We start from the raw sequence: 23,112 nt of genomic DNA on the forward strand, positions 1-23,112 counted from the left end.
AGGAGACTAAAGGTTCCTGCCCCCAGAGGCCAGAGCATAGGCTAGAGCAGCAGGGAGCTGCAAGAGAGAGAGAGAGAGAGCCTACAGCCTGAGAAGTGGCCTACAGCCTGAGCAGTGGCACTATGAAAGGAAACCAGGAAGCTCAACGTAATTTAAGTGATGGTGGAAATCCCTGTGAGAACAACTGTTTTGGACTTATATGTTCTCCTTTAAATAAACATTGACCAATAAGCCCTCAAACAGTATTTTCTGGCTGGAGTGAACTCAATGGAAAAGCACTGCACTTGAGCAAAGCCCCATGAAGATCATAACATCTTTTGTTTTAGAACAGTTTTTCCCTCCTTCAAAATTAGCTTGACGCAGGCTGAGTCTAAGCTTAGATGGACACAACTGATTCATCTGTGAAAGAGTTGATATCAGAGGCGGACTGACCATTTGGAAACTCAGGCACTGCCCGAGGGCCCGGGGTCAGTAGAGGGCCCCATGAGATGTCCCTGGTACCTTTTTCATAGGCTTTTTTGAGTTTGGGCAAGGACACAGGGGCCCCATGATCCTCTATTGCCTGGGGGCCCCATGAGTTGTCAGTCCGCCCCTGGTTGATATAGATCCAAACCAGTGTACAAAACTACAGATGTTGGAATTTATAAAAGAAAACACTTCTATCCCTTAGAAAGCAGCTATAACTTAGCACATTTGATCATAGAGATGTCAGATTGCCACTTAGATTTGGGAGGAAGTCATATGTCCATGCTTCAAATCATGGAATGATTTTTGACACACTGACCCAATGTATTAGGTTGTAGCTGCTTCCTATGACTGTAACATATATTGACTTTTTCCAGTCCTCTATTTGACTCGTTGCTGCAAGATCTGTCTTAGAGTTCCATCCCCTGTACTTTTTCCACGCAGGGATTATCCTGAAGTGCAAGGGTTTTTTTTTAATTGCTTAATTTAAATTTCAGCTTCCAGTCATATTTTTATAGGGCTGTCCAGGATCAAAGAAGTGAGAGAGAGGAAACCAGCCATCATACTCTCAGCACATGTTGTGGACAAAACTTACACCCCCCCTACAGGCAGCATTGCTGGTGAGCATGGACCTATTGACTTCTGCAGCCTAGTTATTTCATTGTGTTTTTTATACATTCCATACATTGATTGTATGTATTTCTTATTTGCTTTTCCATAGTTTCACTCTACCCTCTTTTGTTAATAATAATTCATTTTATATTAAACCTTTCAGTAGAGAAACACTGTTGAAGTCTTTCTGAAAATTTGAATTGTTTTTCTTCATTATTTGAGTAAATTACCAGAAATAAGTAGGCAAATCTGAAAAGTCAGGAATATTTACCAGCATACTTGTTCTGAGTCAACAAAAGAGCCGTGAACTGTGAGCAATGCATATTTATTCTTACAATGCTGTCTTTGCCATGCTGGTTGGACATCCAAAAAATGCTGCTTTTATGCCTTCTGTTCCTATAAGGTGCACTGCAGAATGTGTTTGCCACGTTTTATTTAAAAACAAATTACAAAAAAAATAGTAATTTGACCAGCTTGCTAAGCAATGAAATACACATTTGCCAAGCTAAGTGGTAAGGGAACTACCTCAGTACCGCAGTACATATATATACAGCCTTGTATTGAGGTGGTTATACCAGGATCATGGTTGAGACCACAACCACGATCCTGGTACTGTTTATTTCTGCCAGAGATTCTCTGTCATGTAAAACTGATTCAGGCAGATATACAGCTGCTGGATCACTTTTACAGGTGGTGAGAAGGGGTCCCCCTCTCCCACCGCCTTTTTTAGAGGGCTCCCCTGTTACATCAGGAAGCTTGGTAATGATGAAACTGGTTCAGTCGCATTCACTGAGAAATGTGACAAGAATGGAAGTTCCCACTCCTCCTCTGTGATGTCAGAAACCAGAAGCAACAAGGATTTTGTCACATCTGGTTTTGGTTTGTATGTTGACAAGCCGTTACGGGCTTGTATAGCATCTGCTCAAACCATTCTCATTTGGAGGCCAGAGCAGAGAACTTGGGTCTAATAGACCCCAGATCCCTCCGTAAACAGGACTTTATGATAGCAATAAACCTGTTATAGCAATAAACTTGATTTAAAAAAAAAAGTTACAGTGTAAAAAAATAATTTTTTTAAAGCACCCCCCATCCACACATGCTCACCCACAAGTGTGAACATGCACACATGTGCGGTATTGTTGGGAATGTTATAGTAAGAGCAATAATTCTAGCACCAGACCCTCTGTGTAACTCTAAACTAGTAACCTGTAAAGGCTTTTAAAGTATCACGTGGATAATTTAAGGTACCATAGTTTGTTGCCATTCACAGATGTGTGCAATTTTAAAGTGTGAAATGTTTGGTATATATTTACTTAACATCATCTTTTATATTTTACCAATCAATTGCGTATCATATTGTGTTTTGTGCATTAGCATTCATTAAAGTGTATTTTGTTTAAAATGTGAAAGATCACTGCAAATACCATGTGACATTAAAAAAAATTGCAACATCCACCATTTTATTCTCTAGGGCCTCTGCCTTTTCTAGCAAAAAATGCAGATTATAACATGTGTGAGAAAAATGTCAGAATTGGCCTGGGGATCAAGTGCTTAAAAAAGTCCATACTGTATGCGTTGCTGCCATGGGAACAAGTCAACATCTTTACTGGTACTTATCCTTGGAATTTCTGTTCTAAGCAACAGCATAAGGAATTTTGCTCATTAGCTAGTGGTTAAAAAAACCCAAAAACTGAAATCTGGAGAATAAAAAAGATTACCCTTCTATTGGGCCCTTCTTTACTTTTGCAAGGGTTCATGGCTTGTTTTGCCCAGGGAAAGGTGAATGATGTAATATACTAACATTATTCCTCACTCCTCTGCCAATCAGGGCTCTACTCCACTGTCCAAAGCATTGGGTTGTGGATGAACCGTCAGTGACATCGGGTACAATGCAAGACTGCAGGATGGTGTCAGATAGCTGCGGCTGGTGGGGCATTGAAGAGAAGCTGGACCCACTACAAGAAAAGTGTTCTTTTCCCTGGAGTCCAGCCTTAAGCTGACAAAGCTCTACAGCTTAAACTTAAATCTACTTATTTTATTGAATGTGTACATTTGGCCATACACTATACAACCTGATTGTACAGTATCCTTTAGATCTCCTTTAGATGTGACTGCATACAAATTAAATTGTTTAGTTTTAACTTTGGATAATACAGTTTTGATTAATCCAAAGGTGATGTACAGAGATTGTACAGTTCATGGACAACTTCACAAAGCAAAACACAATTAAATAAGCATGCAACCACATAAGGCTCCAAAATTATTACTGTTAAAATCACATGCTATCTGGATACAAACTTCCAGAAATCTGTAATAGCACTATTATTAGAGATGAGCGAACTATTCAAAAATTCGGTTCGGCTGATTCGCCGAATTCGCAGAATAAATTCGCTTCGAGCCGAATATATTCGCTGCGAATTTAACTTATAAAAAGGGTGTTTCTAGGCTTCAGAGAGCCTTTATATTAGTGCAGAACACTGTACCTTTAATTTAAATGCCCTTGGAGTCTGCTGGGGAAGAGAAATAATACTGTCAGTCAGTATGACATGCAGATGAGTGCCGTCGATCTTAGAATCACCGCACACTTCACTCATTTGGGCAGTCACGGGGCCAAAACCAGAGTGTGGAGCCACAGTGTGGCGGTGGAGGCAGCAGCAATGGGAGGCCATACAGCACCCTATGACAAAATGGAACCCACCAGCAGTGTGAGGAGACATTGTGGGCCATTTGTGCCAAGGAATGCGAGGGACTCCCTGCCTCCATCTCCACAGCATACTGCCACGGTGCGTCTGGGTCCTCTGTCTCCTCCTCCTCCTCTACCAGATGCTCCTGCTCCTCCACTCCTGTCCGCTGAGTGGAAAAACCACCCATTTCACTCAATAATTCCTGAGCACCAATGTCCTCCTCTACCTCCTCCTCTTCTTCCTGTCCTGCCCCCACAGGGGTCATGTGGCGTTGAGATCTGTGCGCAACGTCTACCGCACCCTGACCAGCCATTGTTAACAGCATTTGTTCCAGGACGTGCAACAGAGGAATGACGTCGTTCATCCCATAGTCCTGCCGACTCACGAATAGCGTGGCCTCCTCAAAGGGCCTGAGCAAGCGGCAGGTGTCACGCATGAGCTGCCAATGGCTGACATCTAAGTTACACAGGGGAGTACCTTTATCCGCTTGTAACATCAGGAAATCGGTGATGGCCTTTCGCTGTTCGTCAAGGCGGTCTAACATATGTAGGGTTGAATTCCACCTTGTTGCAACGTCGCAGATCAGGCGATGCTGTGGAATTCCGTTCTGCCACTGCAGCTCAAGGAGGGTGTGCTTTGCGGTGTAGGAATGGCTGAAATGCATGCAAAGTTTACGTGACATTTTAAGGATGTCTTGCAGTGGGATGGTGGATTTTAGGAACCGCTTGACAACCAGATTGAACACGTGAGCCGTTGTCGGTCAACATGGTTCTGATTTTCAGTTTGCGCGGAGACAGCCATCTGTCGATTTCTCTGTTCATTACACAGAGAAGTTCCTCCCCTGTGTGACTACGTTCGCCAAGGCATACCAGGTGCAGCACAGCGTGACACCGTTGCGCCCTGCACATGTGATATGCCGGTCGGGTAATGGGACTTGGCACGGGGGTGGCGGCTGAGGACACGGCGGAAGAAGAGGTGGTAGAGGCGGACATCTTTGCTGGACCAAGGACGTGCAAACGTGGAGGCAAAAGCGGCGTGACCTGTCCAAGTTGCTGGTGCGGCTGTGCCGGCACCACGTTCACCCAGTGGGCCGTAAATGACATGTACTGTCCCTGACCGTAGTTACAGCTCCACACGTCGGCGCTGCCATGCACTTTGGCAGAGACCGACATGCTCAAAGACTGGCCCACCATCTCTTCTACATGTGAATGCAGGGCTGGCACTGCCTTTTTGGCGAAGAAATGCCGGCTTGGCACTCTCTACCGCGGCTCGGCACAAGCCATCATTTCTCGGAAAGGTGCTGAGTCCACCACTTGGAAAGGGAGGGACTGCAGCACCAGCAACTTGGACAGGAGGACGTTCAGCTTCTGCACCGTCGGGTGCGTGCTCGCAAACTGTTGTCTCTTGGAAACGGATTCCAAGAAAGACTGCTGACGGAATCCGTGAAGAGGAGTAGCAGGAGAAGGAGCATCTGAACGAGCGGAAGATGCCAATGAGCGACAACTCCCCTCAGCAGAGGTGTTGGAGCCTTGACTGGCTGATAGAGGGCGATTGACGTCGGGTGACGGAGCAAGTAACGGAGCGGGTGATGGAGCGGGGCTGGGGCAGGCAGAACCGCCGTATCTTTATCACGGTTTTCCCAGGCCACCGAATGGCGACGCTGCATATGCTGACGCAACGCTGTAGTCCCAACATTGGCCCCCTGGCCACGCTTGACTTTCTGGCCACATAGTCGACATACGGCTACGTTTACTTCCTCGGGCGGCTTGACGAAAAATTTCCACACCGCCGAGTAGGAAACTTTGCCCCCGCTACTCCTCACTGGCTGACTGCTACTTCCTCCGTGCACACCGGCACCACTACTGGCCGTGGTGGTAGGCTGCAGTGGAGCTGGTGCTCTACTCCGTGGCTGTTTGGCTCCACTGACACTGCTGCGACCCTGCTGCCTCCTGGGCAACCCACCGACTGTTTTGCTCGCTGGCAAGCTGGCACCCTCTTCTCCTGATGATGCGGAAGCAATAGCCTGATGACGACGAGGCTGCCAAGTGCGATCAGCCTCATCATCATCAATTAGGGTCTCCGCCTCACTACTAGACCCCTCGGCTGCGTGTGGGTCAGGAGACAGACCTGTCTCTAGACCGGCTACCGATCCACTCTCCTCGCCACTACTTCTTCGCCTGGCTGCTGAAGAGGCGGATGTCTGCCCCCGTTCCTGACCGCCCTCTGTTAGCTCTTCCTCACTGTACAGTGGGGCTGAGCCCACAGCATGCGATACTTCGCTTGGTGAGGGAACACCAAAGGACAGGGGCAGGTCGAGGACACGTGATTTCAGTGGGCTTGCTCCCGGGCCATGCCAACTAACGGTTGTGTCTGACGTACCCACCGACCGTTGGCTGTAGGTGTCAGAGGTGACCTGGGAAGAGGAAGACGACCAAGTCAACCAATCGATGACGGCAGGGTTGTCGGTGGAGACACGACCGCTGGATGACACCGGGAGCACTGGCCTCTGGCTGCGACTAGTGCTGCCTCGACCCCTTCCTCTGCTGCCACGTCTGCTCGCTCCTGAAACATTGCCTCCTCTGCCACTCCTCTGCGTGTTGTCTGACATACTCTTTAATTCAATAAGCACCCCAAAAATAAAACCGGATTTAACTCTTTGAACGTACAATAGTGGTTGTGAAGCAGAAAGTCAGTTTATTGTACACAATCGGTCAATTGCAGCTTGCCGTTGGCTGTAAACTGTACGTTTATGTCACTGGAATGCACTAATCACCCAAAAAATATTACCGCCACCCGGCGTGTATATGGATTTAACTCTTTGAACGTACAATAGTGGTTGTGAAGCAGAAAGTCAGTTTATTGTACACAATCGGTCAATTGCAGCTTGCCGTTGGCTGGAAACTGTACGTTTAGGTCACTGGAATGCACTAATCACCCAAAAAATATTACCGCCAGCCGGCGTGTAAATGGATTTAACTCTTTGAACGTACAATAGTAATTGTGAAGCAGAAAGTCAGTTTATTGTACACAATCGGTCAATTGCAGCTTGCCGTTGGCTGGAAACTGTACGTTTGTGTCACTGGAATGCACTAATCACCCAAAAAATATTATCGCCAGCCGGCGTGTAAATGGATTTAACTCTTTGAATGTACAATAGTGGTTGTGAAGCAGAAAGTCAGTTTATTTAGCACAATCGGTCAATTGCAGCTTGCCGTTGGCTGGAAACTGTACGTTTATGTCACTGGAATGCACTAATCACCCAAAAAATATTACCGCCAGCCGGCGTGTAAATGGATCTAACTCTTTGAACGTACAATAGTGGTTGTGAAGCAGAAAGTCAGTTTATTTAGCACAATCGGTCAATTGCAGCTTGCCGTTGGCTGGAAACTGTACGTTTATGTCACTGGAATGCACTAATCACCCATAAAATATTACCGCCACCCGGCGTGTATATGGATTTAACTCTTTGAACGTACAATAGTGGTTGTGAAGCAGAAAGTCAGTTTATTTAGCACAATCGGTCAATTGCAGCTTGCCGTTGGCTGGAAACTGTACGTTTATGTCACTGGAATGCACTAATCACCCAAAAAATATTACCGCCACCCGGCGTGTAAATGGATCTAACTCTTTGAACGTACAATAGTGGTTGTGAAGCAGAAAGTCAGTTTATTGTACACAATCGGTCAATTGCAGCTTGCCGTTGGCTGGAAACTGCACGTTTATGTCACTGGAATGCACTAATCACCCAAAAAATATTACCGCCACCCGGCGTGTAAATGGATCTAACTCTTTGAACGTACAATAGTGGTTGTGAAGCAGAAAGTCAGTTTATTTAGCACAATCGGTCAATTGCAGCTTGCCGTTGGCTGGAAACTGTACGTTTGTGTCACTGGAATGCACTAATCACCCAAAAAATATTACCGCAGGCCGGCGTGTAAATGGATTTAACTCTTTGAACGTACAATAGTGGTTGTGAAGCAGAAAGTCAGTTTATTTTGCACAATCGGCAAACTGCAGCACCAACTGTGCACGACAGCCTCCAAAAAAAAAAGGGTGTATGTCACTTTAAATTTTCGATTCTTTGATAGCTGTGGCCCTAAGTAACGATTCTGTGTCCCTGAGTAACGATTCTGTGTCCCTGAGTAACGATTCTGTGGCCCTAAAGTCTCTGTGGCCCTTACTCTGTCCCTTAATACACACAGGTCTGTCTCTCTTGAATGACCGGAGGCTAATGGAGAATTCTAAGATGGCCGCGATTTATAGCTCCACCATTACACAGTGCTGGCTGGCTGCTGATTGGCTAATGCGATCACATGTCATGAATGCATTATGGGTCAGCGCGCCTTGTCTGCGCGCCTTCCCAGAGATCCCCGCCCCATCTTCTCTGTCCATTTTCTCCGTCGCCACACATGTCGCCGCCATTTTTGGGAAAATTCGATTCGTGCATCCGAAGTTTGCTAATCTTCGGATTCGTCGCGAATAGAATTTTTCCAAATCTTCGGAACGAATTCCACTTCGTCATGTTCGATTCGCTCATCTCTAACTATTATATAAAAATGTTAATCTTGTTAACAGTTAATCTTTTTTTAACTAAAAGAATATGAGATTATGCAGCACTTCACTTCTAATCATGTCAAAATATAATTCTGAAATTTGTCAGATATTTAAACAGTTCCTATGTACTGTAGCTCCCAAGTAGTTTGATATGGAATAAGAGAGGTTTATGCACCAAGGTAATGGGATCATTCTTAGAGATACAATTGGATTCATTGTGGAGGTAATGCTTGAATCGATGCTTGTATATAGTGATGTATTTTGCTTTTGTGCTGCCCTAGGCAACAGAAAAATCAGGAGCCCCTCGGGCGCCCCCCCCCCCCCAATGTGAGAGAGAAAAAGAGAGAGGGGGGAGAGGACAAGAAAGAAAGAAAGAGAGACAGAAAGATAGGAAGAGAGAAAGAAAGACAGGGAAAGAGAGAACGAGAGAGAGAAAAATAAAGAGAGAGAGAAAGAAAGAGCAGACGGGAGAAAGAAAGAGAGGGACGGAGGGAGAAAGAATAGGAGAGAGAGAGAAATAAAGAGAGGAAGGGAGAGAACGAGAGAGAAAGAGAGAGAAAGAAATAGAGGGTGAGAGAAAGAAAGAGCGGGAGGGAGAAAGAAAGAGAGGGAAAGAGAGAAAGAGGGGGGGGGAGAACGAGAGAGAAAGAGAGAGAGTAAGAAAGAGAGGGAGAGAGAACGAGAGAGAAAGAGAGAGAGAGAAAGAAAGAGAGAGAGAGTGAGAAAGAGAGGGAAAGAAAAAGCGGCAGGGAGAAAGAAAGAGAGGGAAGGAGAAAGAAAGAGAGGGAGAAAGAAAGAAAGAGAGGGAGAAAGAAAGAAAGAGAGGGAGAAAGAAAGAAAGAAAGAAAGAAAGAAAGAAAGAAAGAGAGGGATGGAGAGAACGAAAGAGAGGGAGGAAGTAAGAATGACAGAGAGAGAGGAAAAGAAAGAAAGGAAAGAAAGAAAGAAAGAAAAGAAAGAAAGAAAGAAAGAAAAAGAAAGAAAGAAAGAAAGAAAGAAAGAAAGAAAGAACGAAAGAGATGTACGATTGTTACCCTCACCTGGCAGTCATAAAGAAGGATGAGCTGCCAGGATCCACTCCTCCAGCCACAGCCCTCTTCTAAACTCCTGTCATAAGAGCTGTGCTGTGCCTGGATGTCTACTCTCCGATTCCTTGGTGATCTCGCTGCAGGCAGACCCAGAGGGAAGTGGGGTGGGGCTGGAGCATGGGGGGAAAAAAACACCGATCACCCAGAGGGAGAGGAGTGGAGAACAAGTGACAGCTGGACGGTTGTCAGTGGTAGGGGGCACTGCCGCCCCCCTTAAAGAACCATCCTAGGCAAACGCCTTGTTTGACTTGCTGTAAATACACCCCTGTGTATATACCTCCAGGTATATATGCTCCAGGTAAGTTATTATTATTGGTACATAGGTTTCCTTAAACACTCTTACATTTTGCTCCTGATTTGTGATCCTTTACCACAATATAATAACATTCACTCAAATACTAGCTTGTACAATAAGACAAATAAATTGTGGTACTAATATCAAGGAATGCTGACTCTTTTAGACTGCTATGATACACTGTATTTTCCACTTTGCCCTTTGGCCTATTAGGAAAGAATTATTAGATAACAATGTATGGATTCTGGATGTAAATGCAATTGCAAGCTAGTACACATAGCATTACACGTTAACTAACCACAACAAATGCAAAACAAAAGCTATATGTTTTTGTCTCTGTATAGAAAAAATGGTGTCAGCAGTGCTTTTCATTAAATTGTCAGCAGTTGTGACTGTATTTAAAGGTTACCTCTCCCTGTTTAACAGCACAGAACTTCATTCACAATGGGAAAGGTAAAATCAATTGACTGAAATGTTTTACAGAACTAGAATGTATAAAATCTTTGTGTAAATTATTTAAGGCATTCAGAGAAATAACATCAATTAATTGAATTAGAATAACTGTATTACAATAATTGAATAATAATAATTTTACTGCTTTCACAGATTATCTTCTACGAAGACAGGAACTTCCAGGGGCGCTCATATGAGTGCAACCTGGAATGCTCAGACTTGTCCCCATATTTTGGCCGCTGCAATTCCATCCGCGTGGAAAGTGGAAACTGGATCCTGTATGAGCACCCTCATTTTAGGGGACATCAATATTATCTTAGGAGGGGAGAATATCCTGATTTCCAGCAATGGATGGGATTCAATGATTCTATTAGATCTTGCCGACTGAGCCCCCAAGTAAGTTGAAAAAATACTGCACATTTTTATTAAACTTCAAAATTATGTTACTGATGGTTTATCCCTATGTACAGTGATTAAGAAAACAACACATATAAATACAGATGTAGGTAAAAACTAAAAAATACTCTCAGATAGTTGCCAAGGGACTGTGTCTACAGGCTTTGGGCTTGTGTTCATGGCATTCATTTGACATTAGATACCTCATTTCATTCATCACTTCATTCATCATCCACTTCATTCATAAGACAGTTAATTCAAAATTCGTTGACAGGTGCATTTGACCTGCACTTTAGCTTATTCTGGTCTGTCTTTGCCCATGCTTTAAGAGGGATTTGCATTCGCAAATTAGAATGGAAAACCACATCTATGGAACAAAAGCCATATGACACAGTCTTTATTGGTTGATATGAAAGTAAGAAATTGTTTAGGTGCACTTTTTAATTACATAAGTGGCTCCTCAAAACTTCACTAAACCTGTTTTACTTTTTACTATTTGTGTCACCATCAATAAAACATGGTACTGGGATCTCCTGGCTTATAGCTGTCTAGATTCAGGGTGCTGTACAAAATGCGTATACAGAACAAGATGGTTATATAGGGGTGTTAGGGTTTATTTTAGAACTTACATTAGGACATAGGTGTCCGTTTATGAACCAGCGGTAATAGATCGCTGCTCAGTTCTCCGGCATTCTCGGAGAACACAGTTCTCCTGTGAATGCAGTTTATGAAGCAGTTCTCCGAACGAAGGGAGAACGGTCTCCAAACGCTGGAGAACGGTCTACAAACTCTGGAAAACGGCTCATTTTACTATAATCTCGCGAGATTACAGTAAAAGATCAGTTTAATAAGCAGAGGTAAATTATCTCTGCTTAGTTTTCGGTCCCTCTGATTCTCCAGCTCTGGGCTGGAGAATCTGGAGGGAAAACACAGACCTCCAGAGAAGGGCTGACATGATCTCCTGAGTGTCATAAACTGTGAATGACCAGAGAATAGCTGAGATCTGTTGAATCGCAGTTATTCTCTGTGTCATAAATGGACACCTATATTAGGATCAGGTATTAGGAGGTTTAGGTGTCCGTTTATGACACAGAGAATAGCTGCGAGAATGCCGGAGAACTGAGCAGCGATCATTTACCGCTGGTTCATAAATGGACACCTTAGCTTGTAGAGTTAGGTTTGAGTGAGATAAAAGTTACAAGCTGGGGGAAGGTTGAGTATTAGGAATTTGCTTAAAAATCTGATTGAATTTTAAGAAAACTATGTAGAGTGAGTCATTATTCCAAACATGCTGAAAAAAAAGAGTTTGGGTAAACATACACTTAAAGGTTAGCTTTTAGGTTAAAGAAGAAATGAAGGCATTTTTTCAAAATTTGGAATATAGTAAGGGAGGGTTATAATACCCTGTCAGATTTTTTTTTTTTCTGTCCCATCAAGATTTCCTTTAATTTCCTGACCCATAGCCGCAACAGGAAGTAAAAGATAATTCCTCCAGCGAGGGAAATCCCAGTTAGTCACCAGGGTCACCAGATACAGTGTCCCAACTGCAGGATTCCCCCTCTATTCCTGTTCTGGTGACCATTCAAAATGTGAGACTTTTTTCATTTTTAGTTTCGGTGATAGTGGTCACCAGGACAAATAGAGAGGGTGAAACTCTCTAATGAGTACAATATTTTTAATAAATACAATGTAATGCTACTAAAAATGGCTGGCACCTTTACAGTTCCAACACACTTCTTTGGTTCTGCTCATTTAATGTTTTAGGTTAACAGTTAAGGAGGGTTCAGTGTAAAAGAGTGATTTAGAGTGTACCTAACCCAAAAACAAAAAAGTAATATATAGCAGCCAACAAGACTTTAGCTATGGTAGCTGCACTAGTTTTCCTTTTTCAGGTTAAGAACATTTTTCTTAATGATACAAAATGCCTATTGATTTTACTAGAAATACAATATCCTTGTCACTTCCTATGACCTGAAAAGACATCAAAAACAAAAAAAAGCTTATTTTTTTAAGCTACTAATCCCATTATCTACCATATAATGGAGATGAACAAAGGTAGACATGTTTGAAATCCAGCCTGTTCAACAAATATGGCTGCACCTAGACAGGATTACTGGGTGAAAATAAAAGGAAAACCACTACATCTAAGAACTGGTAAGCTTTAATATGTTACATTTTTGTTTTTGGGTTTAGATGTGCTTTAATGATAGGGACATCTTGCAAAATACAGACATTTATGTGAGCAATAGCAAATTTGCATTTGATGTGTCAAAAGGTCCGCACTAACAACTGACAATGCTGAACTGCCAATGTAAAGAGGTCCAATAGGAAGCTAAAAAAAGACTTGTATAGCAGAAAATATTTTTTTATAGCAAATAATGAATGTTATAGCTGATTAAGGGAGCCAACATTAGATAAAAGCTCTAGATAAAATAGTAGAGTTGATTTACAAAACTGGAGAGTGCAAAATCTGGTGCAACTCTGCATAGAAACCAATCAGCTTCCAGTTTTTTTTTTTTTGTCACAGCCTAATTGAACAAGCTGAAGTTAGAAGCTGATTGGCTACCATTTGCAGCTGTACCGGACTTTGCACTCTCCAGTTTTAGTAAATCAACTCCAGTGTATTCAGTCACAAGCTGCGCGATTTCAAATGATATAGTTTATTTCTATCTCAACTTAAAATGAACATACCGTATTTGCCGGCGTATAAGACGACTGGGCGTATAAGACGACCCCCTACTTTTCCTGTTAAAATATAGGGTTTGAGCTATACTCGCCGTATAAGACTACCCCTCTTCCAACGCACACCAAATAAAAATGAAAAAACATCAGATTTGATTTCAATATGGTATGGTATTTCAGTATGGTATTCCAATGATGGGGCACTATTCCTCCCACTGACACCAATGATGGGGCACTACTCCTCCCACTGACACCAATAATGGTGCCCCATCATTAGTGTCAGTGTGTGAGGAATAGTGTCCCATCATTAGTGTCAGTGGGAGGAATAGTGCCCCATCATTGGTGTCAGTGGGAAGAATCGTGCCCCATCATTGGTGTCAGTGGAAGGAATAGTGCCCCATCATTGGTATCAGTGGGAGGAATAGTGCCCCATCATTGGTGTCAGTGGGAGGAATAGTGCCCCATCATTGGTGTCAGTGGGAGGAATAGTGCCCCATCATTGGTGTCAGTGGGAGGAATAGTGCCCCATCATTGGTATCAGTGGGAGGAATAGTGTCCCATCATTAGTGTCAGTGGGAGGAATAGTGCTCCATCATTAGTGTCAGTGGGAGGAATAGCGCCCCATCATTGGTGTCAGTGGGAGGAATAGCGCCCCATCATTGGTATCAGTGGCAGGAATTGCGCCCCATCATTGGTGTCAGTGGGAGGAATAGCGCCCCATCATTGGTATCAGTGGAAGGAATAGCGCCCCATCATTGGTGTCAGTGGGGAGAATAGTGCCCCATCATTGGTATCAGTGGGGAGAAAAGTGCCCCATCGTTGGTGTCAGTGGGGGAGGAATAGTGCCCCATCGTTGGTGTCAGTGGGGAGGAGGAATAATGCCCCATGGTTGGTGTCAGTGGGGAGGAGGAATAGTGCCCCATGGTTGGTGTCAGTGGGGGAGGAATAGTGCCCATCGTTGGTGTCAGTGGGGAGAATAGTGCCCCATCATTGGTATCAGTGGGGAGAAAAGTGCCCCATCGTTGGTGTCAGTGGGGGAGGAATAGTGCCCCATGGTTGGTGTCAGTGGGGGAGGAATAGTGCCCCATTGTTGGTGTCAGTGGGGAGGAGGAATAGTGCCCCATCGTTGGTGTCAGTGGGGGAGGAACAGTGCCCCATCGTTGGTGTCAGTGGGGGAGGAACAGTGCCCCATCATTGGTGTCAGTGTGGAGGAGGAATAGTGCCCCATCGTTAGTGTCAGTGGGGGAGAGGAGCGGCTGCTCCTTCTTCCAGTTCGGCCGCTCGATTTTCGCGGGGCCGTTCAGCTCCGCCTCCGTGCCGGTGATTGGTCGCCTGTGTGCCTTTCCAGTGCTGGTGCCCAATCACCGGTGAGGAGGCGGAGCCGAGCAGGCGGTGGGACCATCGAGTGGCCGAACTGAAAGAAGGAGCAGCCGCGCTTCCTGGACCGGATCGTCGTTGGACCGGGACCGGAGCCAGGTAAGGTACAGCAGCCCCTCTGCCCACCCCTGTACTTGGTGTCCGTTGGAGGAGGAGGGGGGGTGGCGACGCCCCTCAAAAAAGTGCCGCCCTGACACCGGCTCGCCGTATACCGGCGTATAAGACGACCCCCGACTTTTCAAAAGATTTTCACAGGTTGAAAAGTCGTCTTATACGCCGGCAAATACGGTAGTTACATAGTTAATCAGGTTGAAAAAAGACACAAGTCCAGGGAAACCAACAGAAAAAAAACAAAACTGAAAAAAAAACACAGCACACACAAACAGAAAACCTCCATATACACTATCCAATACCCACAATATTTTGTAAATAGCAATAAACCATAAAAACAAACTGATAATAACAACAAAATGAATCTGCTCTATAAAACTTTATTTCCCCTTTAAAGCACGAAGGATCATTTAGAATCAGGATCTATGAAAGAGAAGATTTCAGAGGTCAGATGATGGAATTCACTGAAGATTGTCCTCATGTATTGGAGAGATTCCGCTTCAACGAAATCTGCTCTGCCAATGTGCATGATGGATATTGGATGTTCTATGAGGAGACCAACTACAGAGGACGTCAGTATTACCTGAGACCTGGAGAATACAGGAGACACACTGACTGGGGTGCTACTAACCCAAGAGTTGGTTCCTTCAGACATATTTATCAGTTGTATTAATGTAATGTTGATCTTCAGATTCTATTTACATCCAAATAAAAAACATGTTCAAGCACATAGTTGATGTAATTGCTAATGTTTGGAACAATAGGAATTAAATAAAAACATCATATACAAGTAACAAGTAAGATATAACCCACAGCAGTCAATTACATTTTTTTTAATTTCATTAATAAATTATTGTCATTTTTTAATATAAAAGCTAACAACCAATTAGCAAACCTTTGCTTAGTGGTCCTCCAGTTCTTAGAGTCTGTGTGTTTTGAGGAGATATGGACTTGAATCCCAAGTAAACTATTAGCTATAAAATTTGAATAACTTAAGACCTATCGCCCTGCTCCCGTTTGCCTCCAAGCTTCTCGAGTGCCTTGTTCACAACCGTATGAACTGCTACCTCACCGACAACAACCTTCTTGATCCCCGACAGTCTGGCTTCTGCCCACAACATTCCACAGAAACTGCGCTACTAAAACTCACTAATGACCTACTAACTGCTAAAACCAATGGTCATTACTCCATACTCATACTCCTTGACCTTTCCGCTGCCTTTGACACAGTTGACCACCCGCTCCTCCTCAGTAAACTCCATCGGCCATCGGCCTCCGTGACTCTGCTCTCTCCTGGTTCTCCTCTTACCTTTCTCAGCTCACTTTCAGTGTCACATACATCTCCTCCTCCGCTCCGCTTCCTCTTTCTGTTGGGGTACCCCAAGGTTCTGTCCTTGGGCCCCTCCTTTTCTCTCTCTATACCTCCTCCCCGGGCCAACTGATAACCTCTCATGGCTTCCAATAGCACCTCTATGCTGATGACACCCAGATCTATCTCTCCACTCCCCAGCTCACCCCCTCAATCTCCTCACGTATCACAAATCTACTAAGCGACATATCAGCATGGATGTCACATCACTACCTTAAACTCAATCTTTCAAAAACTGAGCTTGTAATATTTCCTCCTCCCCGATCCCCCACTCATGACTTTACAGTTAAGATCAACAGCACAACCATCGGTCCTTCCCCTCATGCCAGGGTGCTAGGCATAATCCTAGACTCTGACATCTCCTTTGGGCCCCACATCCATTCACTGGCTAAATCCTGCTGCCTCAACCTCCGGAACATTTCCAAAATCCGCCCCTTCCTGACCAATGACACCACAAAACAACTTATCCACGCCTTGGTTATATCGATTACTGCAACTCCCTCCTCACTGGTCTACCGTTACACAGGCTATCCCCCCTTCAGTCTATTATGAATGCTGCTGCTAGACTCATACACCTTACCAACCGATCAGCGACTGCTGCCCCTCTCTGCCAATCCCTCCACTGGCTTTCACTAACCCAACGTATAAAATTCAAAATACTAACCACAGCTTACAAAGCCATCCACAACACTGCCCCTAGACTGCTGCCCCTCTCTGCCAATCCCTCCACTGGCTTTCACTAACCCAACGTATAAAATTCAAAATACTAACCACAGCTTACAAAGCCATCCACAACACTGCCCCTAGCTACATCACCAACCTCATCCACAGATATCGGCCAAATCGCCCACTCCGCTCCTCTCATGATATCCTCCTCTCTAGCTCCCTCATCTCCTCCTCCCACGCTCACCTCCAGGACTTGTCCAGAGCCTCTCCCATCTTCTGGAACTCCCTACCACAGCTGGTCCGGTCAGCCCCCACCCTGTCTGCCTTTAGGCGATCTTTGAAAACTCACTTCTTCAGGGAAGCCTACCCCACCTCCACCTAAGAACTGTACTTGAATAACCTCCGCCAGATCATCCCCCGCAGTTATCACCTTTTGTATCACCTCCCCCTTCCTTTAGATTGTAAGCTCCACGAGCAGGGCCCTCCTATTCCTTCTGTACTGAAATGTATTGTAATTGTACTGTTTCCCTTATATTGTAAAGTGCTGCGCAAACTGTTGGCGCTTTATAAATCCTGTATAATAATAATAATAATAAACTACTTCAAAGGTCCCCCCCCAGGAAAACATTAAAGAATAGAGCACCCTAAAATGCCAGAGCCATGGTCAGTAGGCAAGAGGTTAGCCCTCCAAAAGCCCCTGTCCTAGTTGGGTCTGTCACAGTCCCAGAGACCAATTCCCAGATGAACAATAAGGTGGGCTACCACCATATCACTTCAGATTATTCTATAAGATATGGACAGTTGAACTCACCCAAAAGTTATATTGTTGCACAAAATCCTCACCGACTCATAATAATGTAGTTGAGGCATGAGAGTATTTTAATGGTATCCCAAATCGAACTTCCATCCACTCAGTATGTATACACTAGTTTCAAACTGATAATTAGCAGGCAACCAGCCTCTGCTTTCACTCATGTAGTCAGTGTATTCAGTCATACCATGGGATACTGTCAGGGAACAATGTCAAACGATTGAAAAAAACGCATTGGTTGGAGTCTAATGTGATGTCACCACACCCAGCGGCCGCTGGCTGGAACGATTGTTACATTGCATCGGGATTGCTGCAGCTCCTGAATTGGTCTATAATGGAATTTGTTCTCTCTGTTTTTAGTAAGTGCAACATATCTTTTTCATAAATGTCTATATAAGAATATCCTGCACTATCAGCATTTACATTTTGCATTCCCTTATTGATGGGAAGTGAAGTTGGAGAAGAACCAGAAGTTGGAGCACTGTCATGTCATCTACCCTGGATATGTTTGGGGTTAACCCTTAAAGTTCTGCTGGATTTAATTAGTTTGAAAGTTAATCAGCTCCGATAACAGCTCCTACATTCCTTTGATATCACCAGGGATTCTGAGGTGTCACTTCTTCCTTTGGTCTCATTGGATGAATGGGTCCTTTCTCTTCCTCCCTTTAATGATTGGAATCATTATATATATATATATATATATATATATACGTATTATACTTTACAGTATATGGCAACACCTACCCAGCCAGTACTGAGGAAGAAAGAAAAGTTCAAGAAACACGTTGACTTTTAAGGATGGAGATACTGTGCTCCTGTAATCTCTGTGATGATCGAGACAACAATTCTCCAAAAGCTGGTAAGGCTTTTACATGTCCAGAAGATGTAAACTAGGTTTTCCATCTGTCCACATCTCCTCCAGGTAGGGTGTTAAGTATCAGTGAGTAAGCAATTTTTGAGATTGTTCTCAATGCGATATACAATGTGACAAGGTATAGGTACAGCTGATTGCTGCAGTCCATTGTGTCCCAGAGAAAGATTTCTGAAGGTAGACTTCCCATTTCTGGAAAGGTGTCTTCAGGAATGTCAGTTTATTTTGTAGGGTTCTATAGAAAAGAGAGACACCTTTGGATGTGGGTAGTGGGGAGGAAAAATAGTGCTAAACTTTCTCACAGACCATTATGCATGGAAGGGGATTTTTATTCAAGAAACTATGTAGTCTCTTATGTATACAGGATGTGGATTTGGGTATGCCATATTCTGTTATTAATGATTCTATGGGTTTTATATGGTTGTTATGGAGAATATTATCAACCCACTGTATGCCCACCTCACTCCATCTTTTGAGGGAAAGGTAGGGTATGAGAATTTCTAAAGTTTCTATTGGATAACAAATGCAGTGTGTACAATTTCCCTGTAAGGATTGGAATAATAATTTTCTCCATGGCAAGATGGAGGTGTGTGCTGAGGGTAAGAAAGCTAATACTCAGGTGTCTCCAGGTGCCTGCTAATAAAAGGAGGTGAAATTATTGGGAGTGTGTGAGTGTAGATTCGATATTTATCCACATTATATCCTGAAGCATTTGAAACCAGTGCCTGAGGGGAATAGTTGTGAGGCATGAAAATAATCTTCAATATCTGGAAGTCCGAATCCACCTGCTCGTCTATGTTTATTAAGGTGGTGGCAGGCACAGCATGCTCTCTTGCCTTTCCAAAGAAAGGTTCCTAGTAAGGATTTCAGTGTAGAAATATATAAAGAGGTTGGTGGAATCGGTAAGGTGCGGAATAAAAATATGATTTTTGGGAGAATTTGCATTTTAAATGTTGCTAGTCACCCGGCCCATGATAATTCAACTTTGGCAAAATGTCTTGCTGTATTGTTGAAATGAGAGGTTTGTGATTGGCTTCTGGCCGGTTAGTAATAGAGGATGTTAAATTGATTCCTAAATAGGGGATGCGATGCTCCGCCCATGTGTAATGCAGGCCATAGATGGGTCGAAAATCGGCCGATTTTTCGGCCGAAAATAAAATCGGCCGATTTTCGGATCGTTAGTGGGCGATTTGGTCGGCCGTTTTTCGGTATTTTGGCCGTTTTTTTTTTTCGGTAAAGTTGGAAAAAAATCGGCCGATTTTGCCGATCGGCCGATTTTCCCGGCAATTAGTGGGCAAATCGGCCGATTTTTTACCGATAAAAAATCTGCGCATGAGCAGTGACCTGCAAGAGGAAGACAAAAAGAAGAAAAAGAAGAAGACGATGAAGAAGAGGATGAAGAAGAAGAAGAGGAAGAAGAGGATGAGGATGAAGAAGAAGAAGAGGATGAGGATGAAGAAGAAGAGGAGGATGAGGATGATGATGAAGAAGAGGATGAGGATGATGAAGAAGAAGAGGATGAGGATGAGGAAGAAGAAGAAGAGGATGAGGAAGAAGAAGAGGATGAGGATGAAGAAGAAGAAGATGAAGAAGAGGATGAGGATGAAGAAGAAGAAGAAGAGGGTGAGGATGATGATGAAGAAGAAGAAGAGGATGAGGATGAAGAAGAAGAAGAAGAGGAAGAAGAAGAAGAAGAAGAAGAAGAGGAGGATGAGGATGAAGAAGAAGAAGAAGAAGAGGATGAGGATGCAGAAGAAGAAGAGGATGAAGATGCAGAAGAAGAAGAGGATGAGGATGATGAAGAAGAAGAGGATGAGGATGATGAAGAAGAAGAAGAGGATGAGGATGATGAAGAAGAGGATGAGGGTGAAGAAGAGGATGAGGATGAAGAAGAAGAAGAAGAAGAGGATGAGGATGAAGAAGAGGATGAGGATGAAGAAGAAGAAGAGGATGAGGATGAAGAAGAAGAAGAAGAAGAAGAAGAAGAGGATGAGGATGAAGAAGAAGAAGAAGAAGAAGAAGTAGGATGAAAATAAGAAGAATTCCAGTCCAGCAAAAAGTGTCTCTGCAGAGAGCTCCGCTATTTCTGACAGTTCTCTGACAGTTCCTTGACATTTACAGCGGTTGAAACATTGTATCTATTTGTTTCCGCATAAAAACATCTGTATCCTAAATGGAAACAAATAGATACATTGTTGCAACTTCTATAAATGTCAAGGAACTGTCAGAGAACTGTCAAAGAAATAGCAGAGCTCTCTGCAGGGACACTTTTTGCCGGCTCTAGACGGGTAGAAAATCGGCCGATTTTTTTTACCATTGATGGTAACGTCGGCCACTTGAACAACCGATTTTTCGTTTTTTAAAAGAAAAATCTGCAGTTTTTCTCCCCATCTATGGCCTGCATAAGGCAATTGCGAGCACAGGTGCTTGCATGTTTAATATTAAGTCTAATATTAAGGACTTTGTAAAAATGTATTTGCAGTAGGATACAGTGCTAAAGTCTTGTAAGTCTTGATGGAAAAAGGGAAGCAATATAAGGGGTGAAGTTAGAATAAGGATTATATCATCTGCAAAGAGATTTATCACATGTGATCTATGGTTAAATTTGAACCCAGAGATATGGGAACGAGATCGAATAGTTTTGGCTGAAGGTTCCATCATTAATTTTAATATTTACGGGGATAGGGGGCATCCTTGATGGGTACTGTTTGAAAGAAGAACAGATGTAAAGACTGGAGCGGAGGAATTAGAATAAATAGCTAAGATTGCTGAAGAAATCAATCCTTCATATCCAAATTTGGACAATACTGCAGACATGTATCCCCAATGTACACGGTAGACCGGTTTCTTTACATCTATGGATAGAAGGGGATAAGGCATTTGGCTTGTTTCTGTATGATAAATTATGTCAATTATTTTTCTAGCAGCATCAGAGGCCTGTCTACCCTTGATGAAGCCCATCTGATCTGATTTGATTGATGTGGGTAATATGTTCATCAGTCTTATAGCCAGGAGTTTTGCATAGATTTTGATATCAGAATTGAGTATCAGGCAAAAGTTTGCTGGGGTATTAGGATTTTTCCCTGGTTTAGGGAGGGTTATGACATGCACTGCTAGCATTTCAGAGGGAAATGAAGCAGTTTCAGTAGCTCTAGTGTATACCATTTGTAAGTAAGGAGTAAGAAAGTCTTTAAATGTTTCGAAGTATTTGTTAGTTCGACTGTCTGGGCCTGGTGACTTTCCCAGAGGTAATGAATAAATAGTCTTGACTATTTCCTCTGAAGTGAATGAGGTGTTAAGAAACTCTAGTTGAGAGGTAGTTAGTGTAGGGAGAGTTAGTTTTCCCAAAAATTGTTGGATATCAGCCTGTGAGGTTTGGGGGGGGGGTGCAAATCAGTTTTTAGATTATATAGTGACTTATAATAATTGGCAAAGGCATCTGCAATTTTCTGGGGATTCATATTTTTTTCTTTTGTGGCAGCAAACATAAAAGGTATTCTTGTCTTTACCATCTGAGCCTGCAATCTGTTTGCCAAGAATTTGCTCACTTTGCTGTTATAGACATAATAGTTCAATGTTAAGTGGAGTAAGTACTTGCCAACCTTCTCAATTTGTCCCGTAACTGCAATAGATCTGTTGCTATATTAGGAGATGGGGAGGTTTTATTTTGAGTGTCTAAGGAGCGTATCTCCGTTATAAGAATGTTGAGTTTAGCAGAGTATTGTTTTTCTGGCTTTAGATCCTAGTTGAATTAGCAAACCTCTCACATATGCCTTTTGAGTATTCCAGAGTATAAATAATGCATTGGTTTCAAGAAGGTTGTTGAGTGAAAAGGAATCTTTTTGACAAGAATTGTTTGAGATTCAGGATTTTGAAGTAAGGAATTATTACAGTGCCATATAAACACAGCTGGGCAAGTGTTCTCTTCCACTATTGTCATAAAAATAGCAGCTGGTCTGACCATGTGATATCAGATGTAGTGGAATAGGACACTTTCTGTAACAGCCATTTGTCGGCCAGAAACATATCTATATGTGCGTATAAATTATGTCTCTGGGAAAAATAGGTGAAATTGCGTTCATTTGCATGATGGCAGCACCACACATTATGGACATTTTCCATGTGCAAAAGTCCCCCTAAAGAAAAAGAGAGTGGCTTCCTACCCACTAGGAGGTGTCCATGAGTGGGTCAGCCACAAGATTAAAGTCTCCACAAATAATTTGTTTTCCCTGTCGCACCATTAAGATTTTAACTAACAGTTTACGCATGTATCTCAATTGATGCGAGTTTGGGACATAAACATTGTCCAAAGTATAAGTACAGTTATTAATAGTACAGATGAGTATAATATACACTATGTTGCTAAAATTACCTGTTTGCAACATTTTATAATAGAAACAAAGAAACACTCTTTTTTTTTAAATTTTTTGCTTTTTATAGCACAAAAAATAAAACACCCAGCAGTGATTAAATACCATCAAAAGAAAGCTCTATGTGTGTGAAAAAAAGATAAAAATTTCATATGGGTACAGTGTTGCAGGTCCGCACAATTGTCATTCAAAGTGTGACAGCGCTGATAGCTTAAAATTGGCCTGGGCAGGAAGGGGGTATAAGTGCCCGATAGGCAAGTGGTTAATCCAGGGTTCCACATACAGTACATGAGTTCCTTTGTTTGTGC

General features: G+C 43.1%; 1 protein-coding gene across 2 annotated transcripts; it reads left to right on the top strand.

Annotated features, from left to right (window-relative positions):
• Positions 1-9,677: 9,677 nt before the first annotated feature.
• LOC149473809 (gamma-crystallin-3-like) lies at positions 9,678-15,447 on the top strand. 2 transcript variants are annotated; one of them, XM_089671397.1, is made up of 3 exons: positions 9,678-9,701; positions 10,305-10,547; positions 15,115-15,447. In XM_089671397.1, exons 1-3 carry the CDS (start codon positions 9,693-9,695, stop codon positions 15,388-15,390), a joined length of 528 nt encoding a protein of 175 aa, XP_089527523.1. In that variant the 5' UTR covers positions 9,678-9,692; the 3' UTR covers positions 15,391-15,447. The 2 variants fall into 2 exon arrangements, with proteins under 2 accessions (XP_089527523.1, XP_089527513.1); XM_089671387.1 differs by lacking the exon at positions 9,678-9,701 and adding an exon at positions 10,103-10,151.
• Positions 15,448-23,112: the final 7,665 nt, after the last annotated feature.

Source organism: Staurois parvus, unplaced genomic scaffold (assembly GCF_062004578.1).
Source record: "Staurois parvus isolate SC_StPar_1 unplaced genomic scaffold, SC_StPar_1.0 ptg000011l, whole genome shotgun sequence".
Taxonomy (NCBI): Eukaryota; Metazoa; Chordata; class Amphibia; order Anura; family Ranidae; genus Staurois; species Staurois parvus.

Excerpts from the sequence above, each read along its gene's own strand:
- LOC149473809 (XM_089671397.1), top strand. Across the intron at positions 10,548-15,114 it reads CTTGCCGACTGAGCCCCCAA|CACGAAGGATCATTTAGAAT; the intron begins GTAAGTTGAAAA and ends TCCCCTTTAAAG.